Source organism: Rattus norvegicus, chromosome 10 (assembly GCF_021556685.1).
Source record: "Rattus norvegicus strain SHRSP/BbbUtx chromosome 10, alternate assembly SHRSP_T2T, whole genome shotgun sequence".
NCBI lineage: Eukaryota > Metazoa > Chordata > Mammalia > Rodentia > Muridae > Rattus > Rattus norvegicus.
The window spans coordinates 31104148-31124990 of NC_141543.1; the positions used below are offsets into that span (position 1 = coordinate 31104148).

Here is a 20843-nt window from a genome sequence, read left to right on the forward strand (position 1 = left end):
AGCCCCCATAGACACCCAAACACGCTTTACATACATCCATACATACACATAGTTGATGGATGGAAGGAACAGAGTTCCTACCCCTACCCTTTATTCTTTTCCTTCATTACTTATATATCCCAGCGAAATCTTTCAAGCAGTATAGAATTACAATGTGATTTTTAGTTTTTCTCTAGTGAATGATTGTGAAAAAAAAACAGCATGTTCCCCAATACCTTTACAAGAAATAACATTACGTAGTGTAGGTAAAGATAACAAATTGTTCCCCTCAGACCCATGTACATTTGTAACTAAGCAATGTGTCATAGATTAACGAAGTGTAAGCAAGCAACATAGTTTTCTCAGCCACTTTCTCTTACTGGCAGGCAGCAATTTGCAGCTACAAAGAGAGGAGTAATTATTTTATTACTAATCTTTAAAGGTAATGTAAGAATCCTAAAAGAATCACAATTCTAAACTTTTATATAAAAAGCATCATATCTACCTTAAGTCCTCAGAATGCACATCTACTCATTAGCAATTCCTAATAAATCACATCAGAAAGGCGAGGACAAAATTGTGTATAAGAAGTCAGTCATCACCAGTCCAGCCTCAGCGAGAGTCACGTCAGCAAGTGCTTGTTCTTGTTCCCTGACCATAAAAAGTCCCTAGTTTAACTAATAAGAACATGCCTTTCTGATCTTCAAATTGTTTCCTAAGATTTTCTAAATCAGAGCTAGCAATAAAAACATTTCAACCTAGCTTCACTAACAATTTCATTTTTTTTTTTAAATGTTTTCTAAGGTGGTGGTGATTACTGACAATCTGTATCTCTAAGCTCCTTCCGAGGATGGAAACTTAAGTCATTAATCTGCTCCGGCAGCAATGCCTGAAGTAGATCAAGCATTATTATTGTGAGTGCCAGAGATTCTGCTCAGTGAGGGCCTGGAAGTCCCCTTAGAGTTTTCATATAATTCTTAGATTAAGAGGGACAAGAGGGCAGCAAGCAGAACAGAACTCCTCAGGACACGTGGTCTTTGGGGTAGTGCCACACTGAGGCTCACCCATGTGGCTGTGATAACTGGTGGGGCACATTCTATGAGTTCTCAAGCCATCTTTTTTCCTCCTGCATGGTACCCACTGAATCCAAGATTCGTCAAAAATTCTCAGGAAAGTTAGAGTTAAGAGAATTCAGTTACTCTGCTGAGAGCTGCCACACAGCAGGAAGATCACTTTTTTTTTTTTTTAAATCCCTGCTGGGTGTGTGCTTGATATACACTTCAAAACAGCATTAACTATCAGAGTGGACCTGGCCACCAGGCTCTCCCAGCATTCCCAAATCCCTACCTGCTGCAAGGTCCTCCTGGTTTGCCACCCCAGCCCCTACCCTGAATTCTCCAGCCCAGAGGCTGGGCTGCTTTTCCCTATCTAATCTAGCCATTTTAGTTACCTGCCCATCTTGTACCTTTGTTCTCCTGGCTGCTACATCTGGTTCCCCTCTCTCCCTTTTTCTTTCCCCTCTCCCTCCCCGCATGGCTCAGGGTCATAGTCACATTGGACTCTCACAGATGTTTTTGACTCTATCCTCTACTACATAAAATTATAATAAATTTGGGGCTGGAGAGATGGCTCAGCAGTTCAGAACACTGCTCACTCTTCCAGAGGTCCTGAGTTCAATTCCCATCAACCACATGGCGGCTCTGTACTCATATACAATAAATAAATCTTTTTTATAAATAAATCTATAATAAACTTTCTCCTCCAGTATACCTAGGGGCAACCATGTCCTTTTTTTTTTTTTTTTTGTATTTCTTTTTTTCATTCACTAGCTGCTCTTGCAAAGGACCCAGGTTCCAGCATCCATAGGGTGTCTCACAAGTCTTTAACTCTAGGTTCCAGAGGACTGAATGCCTTCGTCTGACAGCAGGCATCCATGCGGTGCACTCACATTACAGGTAAAACACTCATAACACACACACACACACACACACACACACACACACACACACACACACACACACACACAATTTACAAACTTACCCATATAGCACTTGAAGAAAATTCCCAAATTCTCAGTTTCACTTTTTAGTTTTTGCTGTGTAACTTTAAACTGAGGCTGGCCTTAAACTCACAATAATCCTGCCTCAACCTTCCAATGCTGGGAATACAGGAAATTATTGGCCAGCTAGCAGGCCCTAATTTCTATATTCTATAACAGTGCATCAGTCCACGGCATCAGAAATTACATAGTTAATTCCAAAATACAGTGCATTATGGAGACTGCTGCTGTAACCAAATGGTCCAAATAGGACCTACTCTAATTCCCAAATTCTTACTAAACTTTTAAAAAGTTAAGACAGTGTTGACGCTACGGTCATCTGAAAATGACAGTGCAGATGAGAAACGTAAGATACTGAACATCCTCCTGACAGCACTTCCTACCTGGAAGACAGGACAAGATCATAGAGTTGTTTCTAATCAGTTGGTACAAAAAGACTCCTAGATTTCAGTTAAGTTCATCAGTGTCCACTTATGTCACACTGACATTACACTGATATTGCATGCTGATATTACAAGTATGTAACTGACAAACTAAAACTAGAGAATGATTGGTTTACAGTTAGTCCTCATATTTACTTACTTTCTTGAGACAAGGTCTCACTATATAGCCCTGGCTTGCCTGATACTTGATATTTAAACCAGGCTGGACTGCTTCTGAAGCGACTGAGGATGGGCAATACCATATCCAGCAGTCCTAGCACTAAAGAGAAAGCAATACAAAAGAGGCCGAAGTGTTACATGCCAGCAAGTATTTATTATTATTGAGAAGTGGTCAAAAGACTTACAAGGCTCATTATTATAACCACATGTATGAAACGTCACTTAGTGAGATAGAAGGAAAGAGACATATATATGTATTTATATTAAAAAAATACACACACGTGCACTCTCTCAAGTGTTTGTCACACGGTGCTATGAAGGAGGCATCAGGCTATACAAGTTCTGATATACATAACACATTAAAGAATCAAGCATTTAAAAACCATACTTACAGTTGCAAAAATAAAGTTTCTTTTCTCCAAGCATTTTGATCTGGGCTCAAGCAAAGCAAAGCGAATAATGAACACCGATGATTTTCATATGATTCCACACACATTGAAACTATCAATATACAAGAGCTAACAAACAAAACAGCAAAAAAGGAAGTTGTAGGAATGAACAAAGCATTTCATCCAAAGTCTAACAGTCTGTTTACCCCACCCCTGAACATTACAGATCATAATTTATATTACTTGTGTAGCAAGGTAAGCCAGAACAAAACAATCAACAGAAAGTCCTGACTGCCCTCAGTCGGTCCAACGCTCCCCTAGTGCAACAGCATCATTTACCTGAAGGATCATGTGTCACAATTAAGGAGTACTCATACAAAACTATTTCCTTTATTCTTGAAAAAGTGCCACATACTATACTTTTCACTTAAAAAAATACACAACATGTAAACTAATGAAAGACAGTCTGTCTCCATCTCTTGTCGATGAGGAAAGGCCAGAGTGATTCTTTGATTCCAATTCGAAATGGTGTCCGCTGGCCAATGCCCAAGGTCTCCAATTTGGAGCAATCAAGCTGAGCATTTTTGGGGCGTTGTGCTCCTATGACAGGGCTGTCAGTAATCTATAAGGAAAAACAAAACACATCATGACAAAGGAAGTAGCATCTTGAGGCTTGATAACTTTATTTCAGTTTTCCGTTAGTGCCAGAAAACTGATATTTTTCAGATCAGAAAAAAAAGCATGCCCCATCAAGACACAGTGTGTCCTGCATGAGTTATCTGCAGACAGTACTCAGTGTGTCACCCCCCAGCATGTGGATGGATTCAGGTTGTCAGGCTTTGGAGCTGGTCCGTGTCCCCACCCCCACCCCCGCCCAGCCAGCTCACTAGCCCCATCCATGCTTCTCTATACATTTCATCTTTAGGGATAATTTACCACCAGGTACAGTTAAGATCCAAGCCAAGTTCATTTTGACTAGCTGTGTAAAAGAGAAAAGTGTTATCAGCAAACACAGCAGCCTTAAGAAGGCAGGAGGCAGGAGTCAAGACTTACAGGTCGTAAGTGGCTGCTGGGGAGGTTGAAGGCATCTGCAATTGCACACGCCATTTCATACTTGGTCATCTGCTCATTGCCAGACCAGTGAAAGGTTCCCTTAATGGATGGATCCTAACAATTACAAGGAAAAACAAAACAGTTTCACAGTTCTGCTTCCAAATAGTAAGGTTTGACAGGAAGTTAATTTTATAGGTCCAAGAATACCTACTTTTTTGAAATATTCTCTTCAAAATACCTAAATTCAAATGTCCACAAATATTCTGACACTAAAGGCAATTTATAGATATTAAAAACATTTTGAAAAAACACAAATAGCTCCAATTTATAGACAGTGACTAATTTTAGTGATCATTTTAAATTATTCTAAGGTGGAATCAAACATGTAACATTGTTCTGAGACAGGATACCACATAGCCAAGGCTATCCTCCAAGTGAACTTGTAGCTGGGGCTCACCCCCAGCTTCGCCAGCTCAGGGAGCACGGGTGTGCACCACCACTCGGGGCTTATGGGGTGCAAAGATTCAACACAGGTCTCTGTGCATGCTACTAGGCAAGCACTCTACCGTCTGAACATCCACAGTTCCACATATTTTGTTTTAGGCTGAGCTTTGCTAAGTAACCTTGGCTGGCCTGAACTCAGTACACAGACTCAGCAGGGACCCTCTTTCCTCTGTCTCAAATGCTGTATTACAAGTGTGCATCACCAAGCTCAGCCATTTGGTTCATTTTGAAATGAACCAAATAAGCACAATAACACACACCAGTAATCCCAGCATTTGGGGAAGCTGAGACAGAACAGCAGCCTTGGATGGGAGGTCACCCTGGGCAATAGGCAATAAAAAGCCTTGTCCCACGAAACCCTAAGAGATGAACGAATAGTTAAATAATGCCGTGCTTTGATAATCATTTTCAGTGTTGCTGCGTTGTTTTTTTAACAGATTTCACAAAGTTCCTTCTATAGTAGAAGGTGTGTGTGTGTGTGTGTGTGTGTGTGTGTGTGTGTGTGTGTGTATGCACGTGCACTCAGGTGTGCATGCCCCAGCATGTTCGTGGAGGTCAAAGGGCAATGTCTGGTGTTGACATTTGCCTTCCACCTATTACACAAAGGGGCCAGTTTATCCACTACATACACTGGCATAATTTTCATACAGCAAAAGCTGTAGTCACACTGTAGCCAGCATTATTAGTACTCTGAATTAAACACTTCCTAATCTTTTTATGAATATTGTATTCAGTGCCAACTTCCCCAAATGTTTAAAATTAATTCTCACTCTGGGCTGGAAGATGGCTAAGTGTTTAAGAGTGCTTACTGTTCCTTGAAGAGGACCTAGGTTCAGTTCCCAAGGACTCAATGGTTTCTGGCTTCCTTCAACACTTGTACACATGTGGTGCAAACAAGTTCATGAAGACACACACATGCATAATATAAAACAGAGAAGCAAAACAAAACCAAGAACTTGAGCTGTGTGTAGTTAATCCACTAGGTCTTTAATCCTAGCATTAGGAAGACAGAGACGGGACTCTGTGTTTGAATTTATTTCCTGCATACAAACCTCATGACTACTCTGAAGCCTCTACTCTGTATAACTTGCTTTTGTTTCATGTTCTACTTTTAAAACGCATGTCTAGGGGCTGGAGAGATGAGATGGTTCAGTAGTTAAGAGCACTAGCTGCTCTTCTAGAAGACCCAAGTTCAACTCCCAGCAACCACAAGGCAGCTCACAACTGTCTGTAACTCCAGTTCCATAGGATCTGACACCGGCACACAGACATACATTCAGGCAAAACATCAACGCACATAACAATTAAAGTATTTTTAAAATAAGTTCAACTTTCAGTCTATGATAATCTATGTCCACGTAAGTCCAAACACGCAAGAGTAGCAGACCTTTCACCAAGACAGAAGTCAGGGTCCCTCTCTCAACACTCACCAGCATCCTCTTCTCTGCCAGCTGCCGGCACACACTGGCTACGTCTTTCACATGTGTGGGGAATCTCTGCTGCCAATGGTCCATGTTCGCTGACTTATTGCTGAACTGCACCTTGTCGAACATAACAGTCACGGCACTTTCTTCAAGCTTTTCAACCTCCCCATACAGAACAGGAATTCTCAACACAGCAGCCCCTAGGGACAATACATGAAGGTCTTGTATGGCTGGCTCATACATTTCCAAATTTCGGTGTTAAGAGAAATTGTGTGGACTTAAACAGTAGAAGAGTAGAAACCTTACCTTTTAATAAAAATTACTAGGATGGTAAGTAGAAGCTCATACTGAATGAACTTAAAAGATAATCATGAGTATTTTATGTACCTTCTGTCATATAGAGACTTTTATCTAATTTGTTATCATGGCCATTATAAATAGAGCCTATCTGGTCAACCAAGTGAAATGAACACTCGTGACTGATGGTCAAATGAAGACAATAGCACTCAAGAACAATTTAGGACCCAGTGGGAGGCTGCCTCTACAGGCTACACATTTGACAGCACGAGTACATCAGTGTAAGTTTTCCTCCTGACTGTGTAAGCACACTGTGATTATGGAAACGACACTGTGGTCCTTTGAAGATACACAACCAAGAGTTTGATGACTGATTCATCACTGAATGTAGCCAAGTATACACACACTGATCAATCTGGGGGTAGGGTTGAGTGCTCATACTCTTACAACCTTGGAAGAATTATTCAGAATTCAATTTTATACTGGTCCAAGGTGAGGGGTTAGTCTTTGGATTATTAGCACTTTAAGACATGTATTTTCTTTTCTAATTACTGAGCAAGTAAACAAAGGTCTAGTTAGGGTTTCAATGCTGCACCAAAAGTTATATAGTAAAATGTAATTCGTAGTCCAAAAGGGTGTGTGTGTGTGTGTGTGTTGGCGGGGTGTCATGTTGGTCTGTGTGTATGTGTTGGCACAGAGAAATGTGTTAGGGGAATGTTTAGGTCATGAAGACACCACTATGAAAGAGCTTAATGGGGGCCATCTGGTTGGGTTCTCTGAGGCCAAGCTGGAACGAGGCCTTTACCATACCTGCTGGCTGTTGGATGTGGGATTTCCCAGCCTCACAATTGTGAGAAATGAACTGCAGTTCTTTATAAAGAACTGGGAATTGTGATGAAGCAAAGCAAGGAAGAGGCTGGCACTAAGGAGACTTCTACAGGGTTGATGGTTCATTCATGATGTACTTTGTCTGGATGCACCGCATATTTAACTCTGGGCCCCAGACACACCCAGCATGTACTCTACCACTGAGTCAGAGCATCACAAACCAAAGACTCTGATAAGTTAAATGCCTGCAGGGAGGGCATCACAAGCTGGTGGTCGGTTGTCAGGAGTTCTCTATGATGTAAGGCACTGGCATCCACAGGGGTCATGACATTGAGCATGATGATGCCACAGATAGAAATTAAGTTGAGCATGGTACTTCCACAGACAGGAGGAAGCCATGGCAGAGCTGGTACCACATATAATGAGAAGCAAAGATGTGGGAAGAAAGTCAAGAGTATGGATCAAAACAGAAACTCTTGAATAAATATTATACAAAAATTCCTATTCAAGAACCATTTTGTGCTTGTCTTCCCGAGGAATCAACACAGGAGAGATTTCATGTTTCCAGTTTAGAATTTCTTATTATGTTTAAATAAATTATTTTTATATAGACATGTGTAGTCATAAACATACATGGGGAAAAAAGAAAAGGATGGTGTAGAATACCTCAAAAAATGTTATTACGTGTGTGTGTGTGTGTGTGTGTGTGTGTGTGTGTGTGTGTGTGTGTGTGTACTTGTGTGAAAATCAGAGGACAACTTGCAGGGAGCTGGCTCTCTCCTTCCACCACATGACTGGAAATGAACTCGTGTCATCAGCTTGGTGACAATCACTTTTACCTACTGACCTACCTCACCTACCCATACTGTCTCATTTCTAGTAACCTATAGCCCCTGCTTCCTTTTCTTTAATTAGAAGAGGAGAGAAAAGAGCTCACTATATAGCCCAGGCTATCCTAAAACTCCTGCCTCAGCTTCCAAGTTCTGGGATTTGGGAATATAAAACGCAACATCCCGACATACACACCAATTCTGGATATTTTTAATAAATTAGGAACACATTTCCTCATGAACAATAAAACGGTCTTCAAAAATGATCAGAGGTTAAGGGTGCCGAATCTTACCTAAATTATTCTCCAGGACCGCCTTTTCTCCATCTAACTTTGTTTTTCCGTACAGATTCAGGGGACTTGGTATATCTTCTTCTGTGTAAGGGGGATTTGTGCCATCAAACACATAATCTGAGCTAATGTAGATGAGAAATGCTCCAATTGCAGCTACAGAAAGAAAAGATAAACCCACTGCATTACTTTTGCATGGAATGTTTTGTGTGTCTCATGTTTTGCTTTGTCTTCCCTAAAATGAACAAAACCACATGTAAGACAGCTACAAAACTTTCAACTTAAAAAAAAAAAAAAACAGTGAAGGAGGCTGGGGAGATGGTTCAGCACCTAAAAGCAGTGCACTGGCTGCTCTTCAAGAGGACCGAGATCTGGTTCCTAGACCCCACACGGATATTCAGAACCATCTGCAGCTCCAGTTCCAGGGAATCCGAAGCCCTCTTCTGGGCCCCAAGGATACCAGGCATGTATATGGTGCACAGCCATACATCATACATGTACCATATGAATGCATGGACATAAAATAAATGTCTTGAAAAAAATTCCAGTCATAATACAGCATTACCTGCCTCCTTTGCTAAGTTCCCAGAGGCACCCACATTCAGCTGGGAAGCAGCATCTGGCTGACTCTCAACAACATCTGGTCTTCTCTCTGCAGCACAGTGCACTATGACGTGAGGCTGGAAGTCAAACACTGAGTTTTAACACAAAATGGAGAGAACAGAGAACCACGGCTTCCTTACAGTACCTCAGAGGAAGGGAGAACAGAGAACCATGGCTTCCTTACAGTACCTCAGAGGAAGGAGAGAACGGAGAACCATGGCTTCCTTACAGTACCTCAGAGGAAGGAGAGAACGGAGAACCATGGCTTCCTTACAGTACCTCACAAAATGGAGAGAACAGAGAACCACGGCTTCCTTACAGTACCTCAGAGGAAGAGAGAACAGAGAACCACGGCTTCCTTACAGTACCTCACAAAATGGAGAGAACAGAGAACCACGGCTTCCTTACAGTACCTCAGAGGAAGAGAGAACAGAGAACCACGGCTTCCTTACACTATCTCACAAAATGGAGAGAACAGAGAACCACGGCTTCCTTACAGTACCTCAGAGGAAGAGAGAACAGAGAACCACGGCTTCCTTACAGTACCTCAGAGGAAGGAGAGAACAGAGAACCACGGCTTCCTTACACTATCTCACAAAATGGAGAGAACAGAGAACCACGGCTTCCTTACAGTACCTCAGAGGAAGGGAGAACAGAGAACCATGGCTTCCTTACAGTACCTCACAGGAAGGAGAGAACAGAGAACCACGGCTTCCTTACAGTACCTCACAAAATGGAGAGAACAGAGAACCACGGCTTCCTTACAGTACCTCAGAGGAAGAGAGAACAGAGAACCACGGCTTCCTTACAGTACCTCAGAGGAAGAGAGAACAGAGAACCACGGCTTCCTTACAGTACCTCACAAAATGGAGAGAACAGAGAACCACGGCTTCCTTACAGTACCTCAGAGGAAGAGAGAACAGAGAACCACGGCTTCCTTACAGTACCTCAGAGGAAGGAGAGAACAGAGAACCACGGCTTCCTTACACTATCTCACAAAATGGAGAGAACAGAGAACCACGGCTTCCTTACAGTACCTCAGAGGAAGAGAGAACAGAGAACCACGGCTTCCTTACAGTACCTCAGAGGAAGGAGAGAACAGAGAACCACGGCTTCCTTACACTATCTCACAAAATGGAGAGAACAGAGAACCACGGCTTCCTTACAGTACCTCAGAGGAAGGGAGAACAGAGAACCACGGCTTCCTTACAGTACCTCACAGGAAGGAGAGAACAGAGAACCACGGCTTCCTTACAGTACCTCACAGGAAGGAGAGAACAGAGAACCACGGCTTCCTTACAGTACCTCAGAGGAAGAACAGAGAACCACGGCTTCCTTACAGTACCTCAGAGGAAGGAGAGAACAGAGAACCACGGCTTCCTTACACTATCTCACAAAATGGAGAGAACAGAGAACCACGGCTTCCTTACAGTACCTCAGAGGAAGGGAGAACAGAGAACCATGGCTTCCTTACAGTACCTCAGAGGAAGGAGAGAACGGAGAACCATGGCTTCCTTACAGTACCTCAGAGGAAGGAGAGAACGGAGAACCATGGCTTCCTTACAGTACCTCAGAGGAAGGAGAGAACCACGGCTTCCTTACAGTACCTCACAGGAAGGAGAGAACAGAGAACCACGGCTTCCTTACAGTACCTCAGAGGAAGAGAGAAGGGAGAACCATGGCTTCCTTACAGTACCTCAGAGGAAGGAGAGAACGGAGAACCATGGCTTCCTTACAGTACCTCAGAGGAAGGGAGAACCACGGCTTCCTTACAGTACCTCAGAGGAAGGGAGAACCACGGCTTCCTTACAGTACCTCAGAGGAAGAGAGAACAGAGAACCATGGCTTCCTTACAGTACCTCAGAGGAAGAGAGAACGGAGAACCACGGCTTCCTTACAGTACCTCACAGGAAGGAGAGAACAGAGAACCACGGCTTCCTTACAGTACCTCACAGGAAGGAGAGAACAGAGAACCACGGCTTCCTTACAGTACCTCACAGGAAGGAGAGAACAGAGAACCATGGCTTCCTTACAGTACCTCAGAGGAAGGAGAGAACAGAGAACCACGGCTTCCTTACAGTACCTCAGAGGAAGGAGAGAACAGAGAACCACGGCTTCCTTACAGTACCTCAGAGGAAGGAGAGAACAGAGAACCACGGCTTCCTTACAGTACCTCAGAGGAAGGAGAGAACAGAGAACCACGGCTTCCTTACAGTACCTCACAGGAAGGAGAGAAGGGAGAACCACGGCTTCCTTACAGTACCTCATAGGAAGGAGAGAACGGAGAACCACGGCTTCCTTACAGTACCTCAGAGGAAGGAGAGAACAGAGAACCACGGCTTCCTTACAGTACCTCACAGGAAGGAGAGAACAGAGAACCACGGCTTCCTTACAGTACCTCACAAAATGGAGAGAACAGAGAACCACGGCTTCCTTACAGTACCTCAGAGGAAGAGAGAACAGAGAACCACGGCTTCCTTACAGTACCTCAGAGGAAGGAGAGAACAGAGAACCACGGCTTCCTTACACTATCTCACAAAATGGAGAGAACAGAGAACCACGGCTTCCTTACAGTACCTCAGAGGAAGGGAGAACAGAGAACCACGGCTTCCTTACAGTACCTCACAGGAAGGAGAGAAGGGAGAACCACGGCTTCCTTACAGTACCTCACAGGAAGGAGAGAAGGGAGAACCACGGCTTCCTTACAGTACCTCACAAAATGGAGAGAACAGAGAACCATGGCTTCCTTACAGTACCTCAGAGGAAGAGAGAACCACGGCTTCCTTACAGTACCTCAGAGGAAGGAGAGAACAGAGAACCATGGCTTCCTTACAGTACCTCAGAGGAAGAGAGAACAGAGGAAGAGAGAACGGAGAACCACGGCTTCCTTACACTATCTCACAAAATGGAGAGAACGGAGAACCACGGCTTCCTTACAGTACACCTCACAAAATGGAGAGAAGGGAGAACCATGGCTTCCTTACAGTACCTCAGAGGAAGGAGAGGCCTTCATTAACAATAGATCCGGTTTGCTTGTTTTCCTTTTATTTCACTCATTTTTTTCCTGTTTTCTAAAGTAGCCCTAGCTGTCCTGGAACTCAGATATTCACACGCCTTGCCTCTGTCCGTAAAGTGCTGAACTAAAGGTGTGGACCACCACCATTAATACAGTTGTTAAACTTCCTTTTTCAAAAGAAAAAAAGAAAAACCACCACCACCACCATCACCACACACACACACACACACACACACACACACACTCTGCAAAGGGAAGAACAACTAATTTTGTTGTTATATATGCTTTTTTAGGGGCAGTGCTAGAGATCTCAGATCTTTGCACATCACATGCTAGCCAGGTACGTGGACCCCTGAGCTACATTCCTAGCCAAAGTAAAAACAACTTAGTAATCCTGAGACAAAAGTGCAGAAAAACCTATTAGTAATTACCTATAATTAAAAAAAGCCTCTATCCCAATGTGCTATGAAAGCCACAATGGACAGACTACTGCGACTTACTCATCCCACCCCAGGCCCTACAGACTGCTAAGTGTTCTGCCACAATGCTACGCCCCACCCCTATCATTTACTAAACTCATGACAAAAGGCAAGTAGTATCAGTTGCGAGTTAAATTCATAAATTCAAGCTTTTTCTCCACTCATTTAATAAGAATCAGCTATTTATGGAAACCATATGACCACGTGACCATAAAAGCAGAAAGCCCATGCCTTAGCTATGTTTCTATTACTGTGGATCAAAAGCAACTTGAAGAAATGGCTTATTACTTACACTCCAACTTCCTACACCACTGAAGAAAGTCAAAGCAGGGACTAGTAGCAAGGCAATGGATGAACTCTGCTCACAGGCTTGTTCCCCACGGCACGCTCAGCCTGCTTTCATAAGTAACTCAGGCTCACTCAGTTATACTAAATACAAAATGCCCCATGGACCAGTGTGCTAGTGGCATTTTGCCAACTGAAATCCTCTCTTTACAGAAGACTCTGGCTCCTGTAAAGTTGAGAACTAACCACAACACATCAGTAAATAACAAGGTCTTCACAGCTAAGCAAGACACACATTTAAAGGGCCTGATATCGAAACCTAGGGATGCAGAGATTTTCTAAAGAAAAGGTTTTTTGGTTTTTTTGTTTTGTTTTGTTTTGTTTTGTTTTTTAAAATGCACGAACAACAGAGCAAGAGCTAAGGTAGGTGTTAAAGGTCTGTGTGCTGGAGGCTGGAACTCACATGGCTAACTAACAACCATTTATAGCTCCAGATTCAGAGGCTGGAAAACAGAGTTCAGTGGCTAAAAGCACTGGCTGCTCTTCCAGAGGATTCAGGTTCAGTTCCCAACCCACACGGCAGTTCAGAACTCTCTGTAGTTGCAGGGGATCTGACACTATCACATACACACATATGCAGGCAAAACACCCATACACAGAAAATAAAAATAAACCAGAACGAGAGAGAATGGGGGTGGGGGGCAGAGAGAGAGAGAGAGAGAGAGAGAGAGAGAGAGAGAAAGAGACAAAGAATTGCCCACACACCCAATTTTCTCAAAAATTGCTCAAGGAGGCATAATCTAAGATCTGTTTTCAAACTTGAATGTACAGAATATGGGATGCTTCAAATACAATACCCTAGGCCCATCACAGACTTAATACACTGCACTCTGGGCATGCAGCTTGCAATCCGGTTTCCCTGTGTTTCTAATATTCATGCTCCCAGAATTACACTGTTAGAGAGAACCAAAGCTGAAATCTCATGGTAAGGAGAATAAAGTCTTCATTTTCCTCTAACTTTTCTCATATTATGGCAAACGGGTTGCTGAAGTTCCCCTGACCATACTTTCTTAGCATTAAGGCCAAATATTCCCTTTTTTCTCAGTTCCCAGATAACACCCTAACACTTCATGGCAAGCATCACAAGGAAAGCACGGCGTAAACACAAGCCTCCCAGCAAGGCTGTGCAGGATGGGGAGGAGGATACAGATCTGGACAGAACACCTGCCCAGCCTCTGGCCCCAACTCCAAGCACCACTCCAAGTCATGCAAAGGAAGCACACTCTGCAATGTGGAGGCTCAACCGGTCACAGTTTTCAAGCACACTTTCTGCCAGCAAAAGCGCACTTTCTGTATAAAAACTTTCTGTATAAGCCAGACAACTCCTGATCAAACATATACAACTTCAAATATATAAACCCATACCTGAAAATCATGAATGAGGTGATGAACTGCCTCAGAATCCAGCAGGTTCACCTGTTCGAATTTTGGTCTTGCTCTGCGAAAGCCACAGCCAACGGCGTGCCAGTTGCTCTGCTGAAACTCTTTGTAAACCGCTCTGCCAAGAAGCCCAGTGGCACCGGTAATGAGAACCCGCCGGCTAGGGATGTTCACTTCCTCCTGGAAGTACAAGGCGGGTAAAGCTACAGTTTGAAAACAATTCTCTTCAAGACATTATTGTGTACCAAATACCTGAAATGTTTAAATTTTGAAATTAATACCACATACCTAAAAGTCAGTTTTAAAGCTAAATTAATCAAACTGCATCAGCAACTGCAAGGCTTAATGAGTTTGTGTTTCATTATTTGTTGTGTCTGAGCACTTCTGCCTGCATGCATGTGTGTGTACTAAATGCATTGTCTGGGTAGATCAGAAGAGGGTCGGAAATCTCCTGGAAATGAAGTTACAGGCAGTGAGCCAACAAGTAGGTGCTGGGAGCTAAGTCTTGGTCTTCTGCAAATCCACACAGAACTCTGAACCACAGACATCTTTCCAGTCCCCACTAATAATCCTTGACACTAGATTTATTCATGAGTACACTGCTTTTGTAGAAGATGGACAAACCTATAGCTCAAGCTGCAGATCTGATTGCCCTCTTCTGGTCATATAACTGTGAGTTCGTGTGTGAGAGAAAGAAAAAATAATGGGTAGGAGAGGTGGCCTAGTGGCTAAAAAGACTGGTTGCTCCATCTAACAACTGTCCTTAACTCCTGTTTCAGAGGATCTGATGTCCTCTTCTGGCTTCTGTGAGTACCAGTCATGCATATGGTAAATAGATGAAACACAAATGCATGTGAGTTAATTTTTTTGAATGAGTAAGAATAAAGTTATAATAATCAAGTGATGAAGTGATTGCATCACCCATGAGTAGTCCACAGGAGTTTCACATCTAAGATACTCTGAAAATGCACAGGGCTCAAATGATGTGTCACATTTTGACAGGACTGAAAAACCTGTCAACATTTCATAGGAGTTTATTTGGAATAAATAGAGTTAACTAATATGCCTCTCAGGCAGCACTAAATTTACCTACACAAAATACTTATGGCATATAGATAGGCAGTAAAAAAAATTGTGTTGCCACTGAAAAAACATACTTGTGTTCACAGAAAATTTTTAAAATTACTGCTTAAGGAATAATTCGATTTCTGTATATCTAAGGCAAAGTTCCAAAAATCAAGTAATACTTTCCTGCCAAATTCTCAAGTAAAACCAACTCTTCCTTATTAAAAATAATGTTTTCAGCCAGCAGGGAGTTACACTCCTGTACAATGCATGAGCTCTGTGGATGAAACTTTGATCAAATTTTATCACAAGGCCCTATTCCTGTTAAAGTTGCCTAAGTCTGTACTGGAAAAAAAAAGTATATGTGCACGCGCACACACGCACGCACACAGCTGAAATGAACGGGGTCAAAGCACGCTAAGCCTAGTATAGATTCAGAGAACTCTGTTCATGTAACAAATACCATTGAGGAGACCCAGGAAAACACCATAAAGAAAAAACAGATGGGGCTGGAGAGCCCTGGCTTGAGTCCCAACACCTATGTGGCAGGTAAGGACAATGTATGTGACTCCAGTTCCTGGGGAAGTCAGCACCCTCTGTGGACCTTAAAGAGTACATGGTGAACACACACAGACAGGGCAAACACCTATACACCTATACACACCTATACATTAAATATCTAAGAGAATAAAATAGCTCTCGCAGAGGACTGGAACTGGGTTCTCAGCGTCCATACTGCCGGCTCACAACTCCCTGTAACTCCAGCTCTCCTGGAATGGTCACCCTCTTTTGGCCTCTGGATATCAGACACGTATGGTACACAGCTATACACTTAGCAAATGTGCATAATTTTAAAAAAAGAGCATCTGGAGCAGGAGGATCTCAATGAACTCAAGACCAGCTCTGGCCTGTCAAACAAACAAAAAACAAAAACAAAACCTAGAAAGTTTCATGTTCACGTTTAACACTTTCAAGTTTCACATTCACACTCTCTCTACCATCCTTAGACACCCTTGGAATTTAAGAAGCAAGACAGCCAGAATGCTTAATAGGAATGGAATTCAGGTGGGAACAGCCCAATTCCGTCTCCCCATTGTACACACAGGCAGTGTTCGTAACAGGAATTGATAATAGGCTGCCCCACATTAACTATGCCAACTCTCAGCAGGTAAATCACAGCTGTCTGCCCTTTTTGGCTATTGTTTGCTTTTTCAAAACAGGGTCACCCTATGGATCCTTGGCTTGCCTGAAAAGCATCCTGCCTCAGCTTTCAGAGGGATGGGATTGAACGTAAGCCACCATACCCAGCTACTGTACCATTTTTTTAATGGAAGAAGACTGCTGGGTGTGGTGGCATCATTAATCCGGATCCACTGGAGGTGAAGCCAGGCAGATTACCCCCAAGGATTTGAAGCCAGCCACGAATACACAGGGAGACTGTTTTTAAAAAACAAAAACAAAACAAAATACCACACAAAGCCATTATAAAAAGCAATCGTATCTACCCACCACTGCCACCTCCCTGAGTGCTGAGATTACAGACAAGAGTTAGCACACCCAGGGTCTCACTCTCCACTTTTACTGAACCTAGCAAACACATTAAACCTATTTAGCGTAATCACTGTTCACCACTGAAGGAAGTTAGGACAAGACCCTGGAGGCAGGAGCTCAAATAGGCCTTGGGGAAACTGCTTACTGGCTTCCTCAGCCTGCTTTCTAAAACATTTCAGGACAATACCAGCTGCCCCCGCCCAGGCCCCCCAGTCAATTGCCGATTAAGAAAATGCCCTACAGGCTTGCCTGTAGCCTAAGGTTATGGAGAGGTACCTTCTCAATCCAGGCTACCTAATCTCAACCAGGTTCCTTTATCTCAATGGGGGCTCCATAAACTCTAGCGAGAACACACACCCCTTCCCCCAGTTAAAAGTTTGCATTAAAAAAAAAAAAACTGGCCAAGTCGTAGACTTTTTATATCTGTAAGTTACATTAGTTTGGGAATTAACAGTCTCATCTACAGTGCTGGATACATTCTGTAGGTCAGTAAAGGCTTGCAACGGAACCTTAAGCAGATTTGGAAACACGCAGGGGAAAGTTTACCAGACATGCAATTTATACCATGCAAAACACAGTGGCTCAGAAACCCTAGGAGCCAAGCCACTGGAATTCCTGCTCAAACCTTACTGAATAAACTCGATGTCTGTCTTCCCACCCGTGAGCCTGAGCGTTAACAGCAGTTGGAAATACTGACATCCTTAAAGTGCCTGAAGTAATGTGCCCTGTGCGAACTATGAATTCGCCAAGTTGATACCTCCAACACCGTCATTTATGAAAAGTCACTCTCCCCCTCTCCTTAAAGATCCAGGACTACAAGACAAAGATGATAAATACAGAACTCAAATGGAAACAAGCCCCCCGGTGGCGGCGGGAGCTCCCCTGACTGCAGCAGCCAAAGCGTAGCCCTACGGGGAGAGAGGTAAACAAACTCAAAGGCGCCACCCCGGGCTCGAAGCCCCGAACCTCACCTCCACCAGCTGACAGCAGCCGGGGACGAAATGGATGGAGAGCTCCTTCTCACGGCCCACCATGCCCGCAGTGTTTGCGCCGCCTCAGTCGCGACCACAGCCTCCTCTAGTGCAGCACAGCCAGGGGCCGCAGCGCCCGCGCCCTTGGCCCTCCTCCCCTAGGCCCAGACCGACCCTGGCTGCCGCTTCCGGCTTCCGCCGCCCTGGCCGCGCCTAATGATTGGCCGCCTCTAGCCACGCATTCAAAAGGGGCGGGACCTCAAGGGACGCTCTCAGCCCATGTGCCAGTTCTTAAAGAGGCAGAACGTTTAAACGCAGGCACTGATGCCAAGCAATGAATGCAGGCTTCCTTGGGCTTGGGAGTGTTGTTTTTTTTTTTTTATCTCTCCTTCTACTTTTTCCTTCTTAGTAAAGGAGTAAGGACTCGATTCGCTTAGGCTTGCAGACTGCGCAATGCCCAAGAATCAACCGCGCATGTATTATATATAGTAGACTAAAACAACTGTAGCTAGGAGACAAGAAGGTAAGGGTGATACCACCGCACAGCTAAGGCTGGATTGGGTTGGTTTTAGGCAGTCCCAAATTCAGACTGACCTTGGGCTCAGAGACAGACCTTCAACTTCCGATCCTCTAGCTTCCCCTCCCAAGGGCTGGGATTACAGGAATAGATGGCCAATCTAGGCAAGGTGTGGCTGGTCCTAAATTTGTTTAAAGCAAGGAGAAAAGCTGAAAATAGTTCTGTGCTCTGAGTCATTAACATCTCTGGAAGCTATGTTTTTCTGGAATACTAAAAAAAGAAAATATGCTGTGAAGTCTTAAAGAAACGTTTATTTTTAGCTAATTAAAAATAAAAAGGTGTGGGAGAGAATATTACTTTCTAAAAGGCGGGTTCTTCGGGCTTTTTCTCAGAGTCACAGAAAGAGAAACTCAACTGTGATAACAAGCCCAGTTGACTTTTAAGTGGATTTAACAGGCGTCCTGGCTGCCCTGTGGATGCCACTTAGGGGACCCAGCTGCCGGGGACTGCTGGAGCCAAGCCTTGGAGGAGCTGCAAAAACTTAAAATGATGGAGTCAAGGAAGGGCGTAACGCCGGGCACTCTTCCAACCCTGTGGGGCTATTCAAAAGTTAATCAGAAACAACAGTCCCTAGGGTCTGACTCAGCTCTCATCTGAATTACCCGCAGGTCAGGTCACGAGCCCCGAAGAACTGCAACAGGCAAGCCCGTGAAACTTACGGTGCCAAAAGCCCGGACACACTTTTTCTCCGCCCACGTTCCACCCAACAGTCTGTTCTCACCCAGACACCCACGAGAAGGGATTTCAAAACTCGCACCGAAGCGTGATCACTGCCTGAATTTCTCCCAAAGGCCTTATTTTCAGAAGCCTTTTGGTTTATTTTTAAACTAAAGATTAAGCTGCCCCCTGGGAAAAGTTTTCCTCAGAGTCAGGTGATGGTTCTTCCTCCCCACCCCCCACCTAAGAATGTATTCCCTCACGTAATTCTTTGGAAGAGAAAAACAAAGGCAGGCTGAGGTACCCGGCTTTTCGATTTTTTTTTTCCCTAATTCAAGTCTTAGTGTTATTAAAAGGTCTAGCTATCCCAACACTCTAAGAATAATTAGAAAAAGTCCGAGGGAGGGGCAGATCCATGATTCCTCATCCTTATTAAAAAGTGGGAATGTTTCAAGTTTCTACTTGGGATGTGTGTAGTCTCTTCCTAGAGGGGATCCTGAAACCTACTCAATAGGAAGAGGCAAATATTTCCCCAACTATAGTGTGAGCAACCTTGTGAGAGAGTGAGGAAATGTTTGCTTGCCTATATATAAAAATACGGTGTGACACTTGTCGAGGGGGAAAAAGTTGGGCGTAGCTTGCTTGCTAAGAAAAGGATCGATGTTTACAGTCAATGTCTGACTTCCGCTGGGGGTCACATCTCAGTGCAAACTGGAACTGCGAGTCCGGTTAGCAGATTCAAGCCCCACAAGACAAAAGCCTGAGCATGCACCACCGGTTAAACCTCACTACACAGAACCTTCACCACAGTTGCACTTAAGGGGACGACTGTAACTATCGTTCTGCCTCACGTTTTATTTCTGTCAAACTGGGTTTGGTTTCCTGGGTCAGAAACCCCAGATCGTTTATTCTGTGTCCCAAGCTTACGTTTCTACAGGAAAATAAATGGCACCGGCTACTATTTTCTTTACACCCTTCCTGCTCGTAGCAGCCGTTCTGAATCGATTTAAACGCAACGCTGGGTCGACACCGTGTCTTCAATTGCCAGCTCTTACCTGTTCCATGTCCTCCGGCATCTCAGGCATGATTCCAGAACTATTTTGGGGGAAACGCAGCGAGAGGAATCTGGGCGTCTGGCTTCTCTGGCCGGGTTTTTTGTTCGCTCCGCCCGCACGGAGCACACGGACGCCAAGAAACGTGAGGTGCAGCTCCGCTTGACCTTTTAAATTAGCATTTTCCTTCCCAATCCTGGAATCTCGTGCAGCTTTTCACAGTGCAGTAAGCTAGCCGCTGATTCCTCCTGCTAGTTTTGAAACTACCCAATGAGAAGTTTCGTGTTTAATTGCAAGTCAAGAGAGGATCCGTAACTAAAATCCATATGGCAGAACTAAGTAAAACAAACAAACCAACCCTGCAATTCCCTGGTAGAACTTGTTGACTTTCTCTCTTGTAGAAAGACAAGAAGGAGCCAAACGGTTGGGAAGCACACTGAGCAATCGATTCCTGTTGTGAAATATTATACACGTTTCGCACCTTCCAGTAACGGAAACTTCAGTAAAACTCCCCATTGCCTTTTTTTTTTTTTTTTTTTTTTTTTAGCTTAACGATTTCAAATGCCAATTTAAAAGCTCTGGTGGTAACAATATATAGTTCTGGTCATTTCCATTAACTGTGTTTTGCTTAAACTTAGCCAAGCATTAAATACTGCTGATCAGTAAGTACAGCCATATTCTAGGAGTGAAGCACAGACAGCTATTTTTAGGAATTTCAAGGACGTTTTGGGCTTATTGCGGCTTTGAGACACTGGGTTTATGGCATTGCACAATTTTACTTTTAAAATCAACAGAAGCTAGTATTGAAACTGAGCTTTAAAATATCACTCTGCGAGTGGTGGCACATACCTTTAAACCAGCCCTCAGAAGGGCAACATCTCTTTAAGTTCCA

The 20843-nt window shown here is 43.7% G+C and overlaps 1 protein-coding gene across 2 annotated transcripts; it reads right to left on the reverse strand.

Moving 5' to 3' along the window:
- Window positions 1–2774: 2774 nt before the first annotated feature.
- On the reverse strand, window positions 2775–20065 carry Mat2b (methionine adenosyltransferase 2 non-catalytic beta subunit). Of its 2 annotated transcripts, none has more exons than XM_087574246.1 (7): window positions 19955–20065; window positions 14064–14258; window positions 8821–8935; window positions 8259–8411; window positions 6017–6210; window positions 4083–4196; window positions 2775–3651 (listed from the first exon to the last, which is right to left on the reverse strand). In XM_087574246.1, the coding sequence occupies exons 1-7, from the start codon at window positions 19982–19984 to the stop codon at window positions 3481–3483; spliced, it is 972 nt and encodes a 323-aa protein (XP_087430372.1). In that variant the 5' UTR covers window positions 19985–20065; the 3' UTR covers window positions 2775–3480.
- Window positions 20066–20843: the final 778 nt, after the last annotated feature.

Coding starts and splice junctions, on each gene's coding strand:
- Mat2b (XM_087574246.1), bottom strand. CDS start 19,984: ATGCCTGAGATGCCGGAGGACATGGAACAG. Junction 8,412..8,820: donor GAACTTAGCAAAGGAGGCAG/GTAATGCTGTAT, acceptor TTCTTTCTGTAG/CTGCAATTGGAGCATTTCTC. Junction 4,197..6,016: donor TGGCAGAGAAGAGGATGCTG/GTGAGTGTTGAG, acceptor TGTAATTGTTAG/GATCCATCCATTAAGGGAAC.